The following is a 10,609-nucleotide window of genomic DNA, read 5'->3' on the forward strand; positions in this document are numbered from 1 at the left end:
GGGAGTTTCACTGGACTGTGGTAACATATGGCATAGAACATAGAAAACTAAAATGACTGCATTATCTTCATTAGTAGCTTTATGAAAGTTAACATATTTCAATTAGATAGGCTCTGATCACAGAAGGGTTTTAATGAACCACGACTTCGCTGATCGTCATCAGTGATTTTATCACCTGAGAGTAAATCATAGTTTACAATCATACTAACTACGGAGGTCATCTGGGGTGTGTACCCCTAGTGTTTCTGAACTAAGCGAGAGATTGAGTTTGAGAGGATTTTAAAGACAAAAGGATGGTAGTGAAACGTATAAAATGAACCGAGGCTGACCAGTGAGTGCTCACAGTCAGTCATGCAACAATACACGAGAAGTAGTAAGTACGCAATTTTAACATACTATTACAGTGAAGACGTAGGTCACTTAGAGTACATTAATATTTGAATGAATTTCTCTCTCTTTCTACATTGCCCCAGTGGCCTAATGGATAAGGCACTGGCCTCCTAAGCCAGGGATTGTGGGTTCGAGTCCCATCTGGGGTGGGCTCTTTTGAATTGTCTTAAGGGTTCCTGGATTGTGATCATTCCTCTGAGGAAATTCACAAATCTACCTTCTAATGTGGTTATTTAGGAAATAGAAGCAGTTCTTCAAGTATTATATAATTGTATATCAAGACATAACTTTAGATTTGGCCAGTTAACTCATTAATTCGGGGTTGCAATGTAAGGCTAAACAAAGTGTGTCTTGACTCCTAAAATCTGAACTGCATGGATTCAAATATCCAAAAATAATATCAATCAATTAAATGAAGTGACATAGTTTTGTGATGTTTGAAAAGTTTGCAGTACAGGGAATTTAGTATAAACAACTACATTTTTTAAAATGTTGTGGTCTTTCCCACACTTGGGTAACTACTGGGGAGCCATCTTTAGTACCCTTTCTCAGATATTGAGCATTAGATTGGAACCAAATCCTGTAGTAGCCCTCTTTGGGGTCATTAAAAATCAAGTACATCTTAATACAACAAAAAAAAAAATCCCTAGCCTTTGCTTTATTACTGGCATGTGTGCCATCTTACTAAAGTGTAAAGATGCCTGCCCTCCTTCTCATGCACAGTGGCGGCAGGATGTCATGTCCTGTTTAAAATTGGAAAAGATCAGATACTCATTGAAACAAACTCCTGGTGCTTTTGAGGATATGTGGGGTTCATTCATACTGGCATTCCCAGCTCTGTGATTCATTCGAAGCAGCATAGTATAGTCTTTATCCTGGAGTGAACATTCTGTTAAGCAGTGGTGGAATGGGTGGGAAGGGCTTCTTTTTTTTCTCTCTTTCTTTATATTTTCTCTTCATTATTATCATTAACTCTCTCTGTGTATAAAAATATGGTACATACACACTTACATGTCTCTTATACAGTGACTCACACTGTGGTTGTCTCTGTATTTTGTTGTTTAGGAAGACCTTGTGAGCTATTGGTTTATAAAAATGCATACTTATTTCTTTGTGAAAAACAAAAATATTTTGGAGTAAAAAAATAAAAGTATTTTATGGACTCGTTAGTCCTGCAAGGAGAAATTTATCATGCACATTCCAACTTGTTAAGAAGTTGATAGAGTGCAGGGTCAATGTCCAGTTGTGTAAAAGAAAAAACAACTACCCGAATAGCATGTTTTTGATAATATACCATATGTTTAAAGTTTTTATACTAGAATATCATTATGTGCACTATTTAGTGGTCAAATATTCTGTTGCATTACTTTTTCAAACCCTTCTCCATCACCACATCCAAGCCCAAACTTTGTCCAAAAACGTGCAATAGGACCGCAGCTATTGATCATTTTGTCTATAAAACAAAAGAAAATGGTTAGTTTTTTGTCAGTGCTTTCCAAATCCCCAAATGATATGCTCAAATGTTTTGTCCACAACCAATATTTAAAAAATACTCACTCCTATTAATCTATTACTAAGTTAATAATTAGCTAGTGGCTGACAACTAACTGAATGATTGTAACTTTAAACAACTCAAATGCTCAAACAAATCTAATGGATGACCTCATTCCTGAAGAAATAAGTGACACTTTGAATCCAACATTCAATTTATTAAAGAAAAAATGATGATTCCCAAAGGAATGAATGCTTATATTGTTAATACATACAAATCTGTAGCGCTACAGCAAACTTTTCTGTAAAAAATACAGTTACATTTGCACTATACAATGACAAACAATCCCAGCTGTGGCAGCTGTAGCAAGAACAATGAGGCCAACATTTCATAGAAAATGTCCTTCAACTGGAAAGCCTGCTTTTATGTCCTCATCTTGGTCAGCATCCATACAGCTGAAGTGTCCTTTAGAAGGTGATTAAATCCTCGGCCTTGCCTCAAATTCTTCACTGCGATGCTGACATCCTTCAAGAGGATTGATGAACAGAACATCCTCGGAGGAATTAGTATCATGTTAAAATGGACTATGCGTGAACAAGTCTCCTGTGTCTTTTTAGGCCATGCAAGCTTGAAAAACCCTTGGTACACACTGTACAAACATATGGCCTCTCTCCAGTGTGGGTTCGCATGTGTAGAGTGAGAAAACAGGACTGGACGAAACCCTTTTCACAGATGTTGCACTTAAATGGCCTTTCGCCGGTATGGTACCTCCTGTGGATCTTTAATTCTGCAGCAGATCTGAAAGACTTATCACAATCGTCGCACTTGAAAGGCCTCTCGCCTGTGTGGATCAAAGTGTGCCTCACCAGTGCGTCCTTGCCAAAGAATCCCTTCCCGCAGTGCTCACATGGGAAACGCAGCCCTTTGTGATGGAAATTGTCGTGTTTCAGAAGGCACCTCCTGGAAGTGAAGGTCTTCCCGCACTGAGCGCAGGTGAAGGTTGGCGTGGGTTTCTCAGCAACAGGTTCGCCGGCGTGATGCACTCGCTCTACGTGCCTTGTCAGCGTAACGCCATGCCTGAATTTCTTGCCACACTCCCAGCAGAGGAATGGATACGCTTTGGTGTGTTTTTTCTGGTGCTCTACAAGATCAGAGTACGATCGGAATCTTTTGCTGCAGTGAGGGCACTGAAATGGTTGGTAACCGGTGTGTTTCCATTCGTGTCGGATAAAACGCTTCAAACTGGCAAACGGTGTCTGACAGTGGGAGCAGGTGTAAGGCTCAGTGGGGTTATGGGCATCGATATAGTGCTTGTGAAGGGCCTTAAACACAGGGAAATTCTCTTCACAGCGGTTACACTGAAACGGCGTGTGGGATTCTTTGTGCATTGCCAATGCTTCTGAGTCACGCACCAGCTTCATACACACCTCGCAGTAGAGTGGGTTGTGAGTCTGTTTGTGGGAATCCAATGTCGACTTGTACTTGAAGGCCTTGTCACATTCATTGCACCTGAAACAATGCTTAACATCCTCAGGCCTCTCGGGATCCACTTGCTGCTCAGTGTAGCAAATGTTTCTTAAATGGAACCTGAACGTTTGCTTGCACTTGAACTCAACACTGCAGTGAGGACAGTAAAACGGACCTTCTATCACACTCTTACTTCCATCGGGACTTTTCTCTCCCAATTCTTTGTCAGGCTGAGAAAATTCAGGGTCATGGATGGCGCTGTCCGACAGCTGCTCTGCACTGGCTGCCATCCCGCTGGATGACTGTTCACCCATGTTTTCTGATGTCTCTTGTTCCTTGGATTTCCTGCCACCCTTTGTACATTTATGTTGCTGCAAGTATCGCAAACTCTTATAAAACCTCTTGCACACAGGACAACAGTGGGGCAGTTCCCCATGGTGCTGACTCATGTGGCGCTGTAAAAACTTGGCTTGACTCACCACCTTGCCGCACACGTTGCATGTTCTGTTGTCCAAGTCGCTGCTTTTGGCAAACTTTTTAGGGCCACTGTTGGTATTACTGCTCTGTGTCTTGCCAGATTTCCTCCACTGCGACAGGTACCGTTTCATCTTAAGTCCTCTGTTCTTTCGCACGGGTCTTTCCCACAAGACATCACTTGCATCGTCTTTTTTGCCTCTCGCTCCACTTTCCACTTCATAGTCTTCATCTACGGGGATCTTCTTTTTCCTGCCGCGCTTGTTTGGCTTCTTCTCCATGCCGTCCAGCACTGTCACTTGGCCGTCCTCTCCGATGATCAGTGTTTCGGACTGCTCATCCTGGTGGTCGTCTGCCATTTCACTCTCGCTGGCCTCAGCACCATCAGTGGGATCTGTAACCATGACACTGTCCATTTCTGCTTTAACGTCGCTGTCAAGACCAAACCACTGAGTCTGCACACACTGTTCAGGGTTCCCAGTTCCCTCCATGTACACCTCTTTGTTCTCTGATTCCACCTCCATCTCTGTGCAGACAGTATACACAAGACCACTCTCTGTATCCGTTCCTGTCTGCTCATTGACAATGACGACTCTCTCCACAGGAGGGAGGCACAGAGCTGACAAGATGCCACTGTCGACAATGTAAGATTCTGCAAAGAAAAATATCACATGAAACATTTGGTAAAAACAAGGCAGATTCAAATGCAAAACACACATATTGGGGAACTATTCTATAGGGGCCACCGAGTGACAAAGAACTAGTGTGTTACTGTGACACTGTTATAGTCAAATATTTAACTCACCAATGTCATCTAACTGGCCGAGATCTTTCTGAGTGTCCAGCAAGACTTTGAGCTCCTGAGGTTGAGTGAAAGTGTCCATGTATTCATTCAGAACAGATGAGGCATCACTGAGCAGAGAGGCAATCTGAAACAAAGAAAAACAGCACTTTTAAAATGTTAAGGACTCCACTAATACCATAGAGTTTTACACTACTATGATAAAAAAAAAGCCTATTGTGTAAGCTTTAAGAACAGACATGGACTTTGACAGCAAGTGCTAGTGACCATTGGATAGAAAGACAGAAGAACCTGGTGTAATTGGACAAGGAAGTTTTAGATACTACTTGGAGAAATACACAGTGGGCAACAAGCTAGTTCTAAAGTGATATAGTATTAGTACCTGCTGGAGAGTTTGGGTAGGGAGAAGCTTTTCAAGTCTGGACAGAAACAACCACATCAGTGTCTGGATTGCTTTGTCATATGTGGGACCAAAGTCTCCTGGGAAAACATCCTGGAATGCAAAAAAAAAATAATCCATGAGTTTCCAAATGTATAGGCTGTGCATAAAAAAACACATATGTTTAAATAAAGGCAATGAGCACATCATAAATCATTGATAGTAATCACATTTGATTATTTTAAACTAATCTGTGTGTTTACCAAAACTTTTCAGTTTAAGCGTACCTGGAAAAAGTTTTTCTCTCTTCAGGATCTCTCAGCAGATTTCTCACAAGGCCCATGAAATGACAATCAGACACATCTTGCTCTGCAGCGGTCTGCAATAAAGGACAATTAACAACAGAAGATCCACATTGAAGGCATACATTTAAATCAGTAACAACGGAGATGTCAGAAAATATAAAACAACATCCACAAAAAAAAAGAAAAGAGAGTTTCCACTTACCTCCACACTCCACAAAGATCTCAGGTTCTGCATTCGGTCAAGATGTGGCTGAATGACATGGATGTCAGCAGTGTCATCAGAGCGACACAGCTCCAGGATCAGCTACAATCACAGAACAGAATCAACAGTGAACAAGTGAAGCTGACAAAAAAAGAAGCTGAGAGTGTCTCCTACCGCTGCCTACTGTTCTGTTCCCGTCTGCACTGTATATACAAAGACTACGTCAGACTGTCACTCTGATAGAAAATGTTTTTTGCCCAACCGTTTCTTCCCTAAAACCAGCCAGTGAGGTTAAATTCTCATCGCATCTTAAAATTTTTTTGCCATAATGATACCAATTATCGGAGCCAGACACTAAAACAAAAATTTAAAAAGAAATTGCTGACATTGCTAAAACAAGTAATCTTTAACATGTCATCAAAATCACTTTTGTCTATTTAAAAACGAAGCATTCGCACAAGATTGTGTTATAAAATGTGTTCTTATAAAAATGTACATCACAATTACAATGTTTTTAAGTTTTTTTTTTAAATATTCAAAGAAATACAACTTTCATTTACTTTTTAAGATTGATGGCATCTACCTTTGTCACTGCAGAGAGGACACTTCTGAATTCTCTCTACATCTCGCCATAGTTGTGCTGTTTACATAGAAGTGCATGACTTTACATTGCATTTAATAATGGGATAAATTACTAATAATCCAGGGTTCTAGACTGCGACCAAAACGGTTGCATTTGCGACTTTTATATGAAAGTGTGTCGGTTAAAATTTCAAGTGGTTGCATTATGTGAGGGAATGACTATCATTAAGCTGTACTGGTGTCGCTCTAAGCGGCACAGGCAGCTGATGTGTGTGGAAAGTAGTACTTTGGTGTTCTGTGGCATTTCCACTTAAAAATGTGGCCTTCTCATGAAATGTGCAGCACACCAACATGCGCTGCTCATAGAAAAGGCTGCATGTAGAAAAAAAATCACTTTGTTTCATTTAGGAAAAATGTGACATTAGACCGCCCTCGTTTAACTCTTTTGAAAGTAATATTTGGTCACACACCTGTCTGAGCATAGCAGCCACCAAGAAGCGGGTACCCACAGTCTGTAATGTGGGGCGTTTAGGAAACATTTGGTAAATTGTAATGTCTACTGATAAGAAAATATACAGCAAGTGATGTGTTTTGCTGTGACAAGGTGGAAGGTGCAATCAAATAAGAAAGTTGGTCGCACCGGTGCTGCTAGTGAAAGAAATAGACTTGAGCCCTGCATATGATTATTTGGTTCATTTAGGCCTGGAATAAAATGATTGTGATATGTATTGGCAACAGACATTTCATCAACAGCAATAAGAAAAATATTCAACACAATGTTTAACAGTCTCACTGAAATGCATGACATGCAAACCACATTAAAACTTTTTTTTAACTTTCTTTCCATACCAATTGTGTATCAAGGGGAAATAGTTCCATCTTTATTTCTGTTATGTGTGCACATTTATTTAGTTGTGCTTTTCATTGTTATGTAACATTAAAAATATGATTTGTGTTCTTTAATAACACATAGTTAATTCAAAATAAACCTTCATTCTCCTGATCTGTACTAAAATAGGTCACCGCGAATTATCAAGACTGAAAAACGTTATAATGTGACAATTTTTTCAGCGATATTGCCAAGCCCTAAGTTATGTTTTCAGCCGCTATGAAACAGAAAAACTCCAAACTTACTCGTGCTCTGAGTCCCAAAATGAGTTCAGCCCGCTGCCTCGTGGAGAGAAGTTGAGGGACAATCTCCGTAACCATAAACACAAACTCCTCAAGCAATCCATAGTCCGACACAACTTTCTGCTCCACAGTTTGCCAGATGGCCGCAGACACCAGCCGAATCGGCGGGACCAGAAGGCGCAGAGCGGAGAGGGAAAGAGAGGAACCTGCAAACAGGGAAATACATAAACACCCTTAAGTAATTGTTTATTATTTAACCTTTGTCTAGTGTTAGGGTGGGCTGCACAGTAGTATAGTGGTTAGCACTTTCGCCTTGCAGCAAGAAGACCCCCGGTTCAAATCCTGGCCTGGGCCTGGGATCTTTCTGCATGGAGTTTGCATGTTCTCTCTGTGCATGTGTGGGTTTTCTCCGGGCACTCCGGCTTCCTCCCACAGTCCAAAAATATGCTGAGGTTAATTGATAACTCTAAATTGTCCGTAGGTGTGAGTGTGATTATTTGTCTGTATATGTAGCCCTGTGACAGACTGGCAACCTGTCCAGGGTGTCCCCTGCCTTCGCCCGAGTCAGCTGGGATAGGCTCCAGCACCCCCGCGACCCTAGTGAGGATAAAGCGGTGTATAGAGAATGGATGGATGAATTTTACTAAATTATAAAATGCTCTGGTGAAATTTATGATCTTTGTGTTGTTAGGGTCAGCTTTGACCCAGTTATAATAAAAGACTATAAAGCAATAACAAATGCCAAAACTGAAATAATAAACACACTATGAGCCAACAGCCAGCTCTTCCTCCATCCACTTGAGCTACCTGGATGCCTACATTGGTGTTCTTCTTCTTGCTGGAGTGTACAGATCCAGTAATGAGGCCACTGATTGTCTCTGGGACACATCGACAAGCAGAAATATTTTTAAGGCAACATTGTCACTTCAGACCTTTCCAATGATATCAAGAGTCCTCAGATTTGACCTTAGAGACACGAGAGCAAAGTCTGACAAGCTTGCTCCCATCAGGGATGTCTGGGAGAGACGAGTGCAGCTGCTTCCACTGATGTTCAACCCAGGACCAGAGGTGACACTACCTGTGTCAATTCTTTTACCAGCTATGACCTTGGACAAGAACTTCTAAGTTGGAAGCTTACCATGGTGGGCACAGGAAATAAAATCTAAGCTGCCTGTTGAAATGTTGCAGGTGAAGGACAGGGATCCACCTTCCTCAAAGTTTGCTTTTACAGACACCAAAACTGCTCAATAATGTCCAAAAAAAGGCAGAATGTGATCCTGATGTCCACTCTTTGCAAAGATGTAGCTGTGTCATCAGGAAGTGACAAAAAGCCCATAATTATCCTGGATTATTGCAAAAACAAAGGAGGAGTGGAGAACCTGGACAAGATGACTGCCACTGACACTTGCCATTGAATGACCAGGAGATGGCCAATAGCTATTTTACAACATCCTCGGTGTGTCTGCATACAATGCATTTGCCAGCCACCCTTGATGACTGGTTGCTGTTTATTTGACCTTGCAAATCTGCATATTGGACTATTACTAGTTCTGCTTTTCATTTTGTATTTGTATTATACTTCTATTTTTTAATTTTTAAAAAAGCCTATTTTTTTTTGGCTTTTTCTTTAAGTAAATATATATGGGTTGAAATTGACCCGTAACACCATAGATGTTACTATAGCTAGTAATATTTTTTTAATGTTTGTTTGAGCATTCAAGAGATGTGTTCTAATACCCCTCTGTAATAGTCAGGTAATATAACAAACTTTAATTTATTTACATAATTCTCTTGAGATTCATTCGACATTTTTTTATATCGAAAACGAGGGGTATGCTGTCAAAAGTAAGGCCCAGGGGGCTACAAAAAAAAAATTAAAACCAGTGCTTTCACGGATAAAGAATCCTAACAAGATAACCAAGATATAAGACACAAATTGGATAATAACTGTTTTAGGGTATTTTATCGCTGATATAAGACACAGGTCAAAACCGACCTGTTAACATAAGAGATAGTAACAGAAAGCTAACACAAGAGGAAGGTTAGGTCATATAAATCTAAGAGCTACAGTAACAGGCAATTTCACAATGTTTGTTGTTGAAACCTGGAAAGTTAACAACCAGTGATATCACGCAGCATGCACGTCTTCAGCCATAAAAGATTCATTCAGTTTCAGAAAACTTTATTTGTCCCCAGGGGACAATTAAAATGAATAATGCTGAGTACCCAATGCAATTTGGGGGGGAAATTGTTACCATCTATTGCATTTAAAAAAAAAATCCACATTCGAGAACCACAAACAAATTTTCTTCATTTTTTGGGACCTCTGTCTGCAATGAAAGTCCCCGACCTTGAGTTTCTCAAAAATTGACAAGGACCGTTTCTTATAAAATTTGGGGTGCCAAAATTTTTGTCTTATAAAAAGGTAATACATTAAACTTTCTATAACTTACACCTTAACTGCATTTGGAAAATTATAATTACGTGTTAAAACGCACTTGTAGTTTATCCAGAGTGTATAAAAGACCGAGGTGACACTGCATGTATAAGGGTTATTTAAAAAGGCCAAACCCCACCAAATAACATTTCAATTTAACCACGGATGTTGTCCAGGTATCTTTGGTGTACCAACATCACGAATAAACAAAACTAATATTCCAGGTAATGCAAAAGTTAAGTTTTACATTATTTTCTTCATAGGAAAACAATGTAATGCTAAACCCTCAGGGGAGGCGGACTTTCATTTCTGTGATGTGACACTGGCCCTGTATTACACGTCGATATAAAGTGTACATATGTAAATACTTCCACTCAGCAAAAGTAAATGTTAAGACTGTTGTTTGAGATCGTCGCAGTTCAACCGAAACCAAAATTCCCTTCAGTGCCTGACTTCCCTGCAGCCACTTTAACTATGGGTAGCTAACGATAGCACCAGCGATAGCTTGCGCTGGCATCGCAATAATGAAACTCCGCCTAAAAGAACATACTATATTAAACTTAGCTGCATGTGCCCATAGTAGGACAAAGCGAGTGTTTTTACTGGCAGGCTAAATCCCTCTTTAGTGTATCAGGCAGTGAAATATCGTTTAAAAACTAATTTTCCCTGACTACGTTAGCAGTGTTATTCCCGCGCGCGGGCTGCATTTGCGGCCTAGCCAAACAAATCCGTCAGTAAGGGCCAATACTCACCGGCTAAGTCAGAAATACCTCCGTCCATCCTGCCCAGCCTCTGTCGTTACATTACCAACACCGAGCACAATTTTAGTAGCTAGACTGAAGTCAAACTAAATATTTTCGGGAGGTTCTGTCCAACAACCGAAGTCACCCAAGTGAGCTTTGTGCGTCAACGGTTGCCTTGCGTTCCGTCCGGAATAACAGTCCGACT

At 40.5% G+C, this 10,609-nt stretch overlaps 1 protein-coding gene and 1 non-coding gene across 2 annotated transcripts; one reads left to right on the forward strand and one right to left on the reverse strand.

The window, feature by feature from the left end:
* Positions 1-466: 466 nt before the first annotated feature.
* Positions 467-539, forward strand: trnar-ccu (transfer RNA arginine (anticodon CCU)). Its single transcript has one exon. It is a non-coding gene; the product is annotated as a tRNA-Arg (tRNA).
* A 1,539-nt stretch (positions 540-2,078) lies between these two features.
* Positions 2,079-10,609, reverse strand: LOC110969521 (zinc finger protein 852-like). The gene is made up of 7 exons (XM_022219601.2): positions 10,414-10,609; positions 7,228-7,430; positions 5,512-5,613; positions 5,292-5,383; positions 5,008-5,118; positions 4,629-4,752; positions 2,079-4,475 (listed from the first exon to the last, which is right to left on the reverse strand). Exons 5-7 carry the CDS (start codon positions 5,062-5,064, stop codon positions 2,467-2,469), a joined length of 2,190 nt encoding a protein of 729 aa, XP_022075293.2. The 5' UTR covers positions 5,065-5,118; positions 5,292-5,383; positions 5,512-5,613; positions 7,228-7,430; positions 10,414-10,609; the 3' UTR covers positions 2,079-2,466.

Source organism: Acanthochromis polyacanthus, chromosome 19 (genome assembly GCF_021347895.1).
Source record: "Acanthochromis polyacanthus isolate Apoly-LR-REF ecotype Palm Island chromosome 19, KAUST_Apoly_ChrSc, whole genome shotgun sequence".
Lineage (NCBI taxonomy): Eukaryota > Metazoa > Chordata > Actinopteri > Pomacentridae > Acanthochromis > Acanthochromis polyacanthus.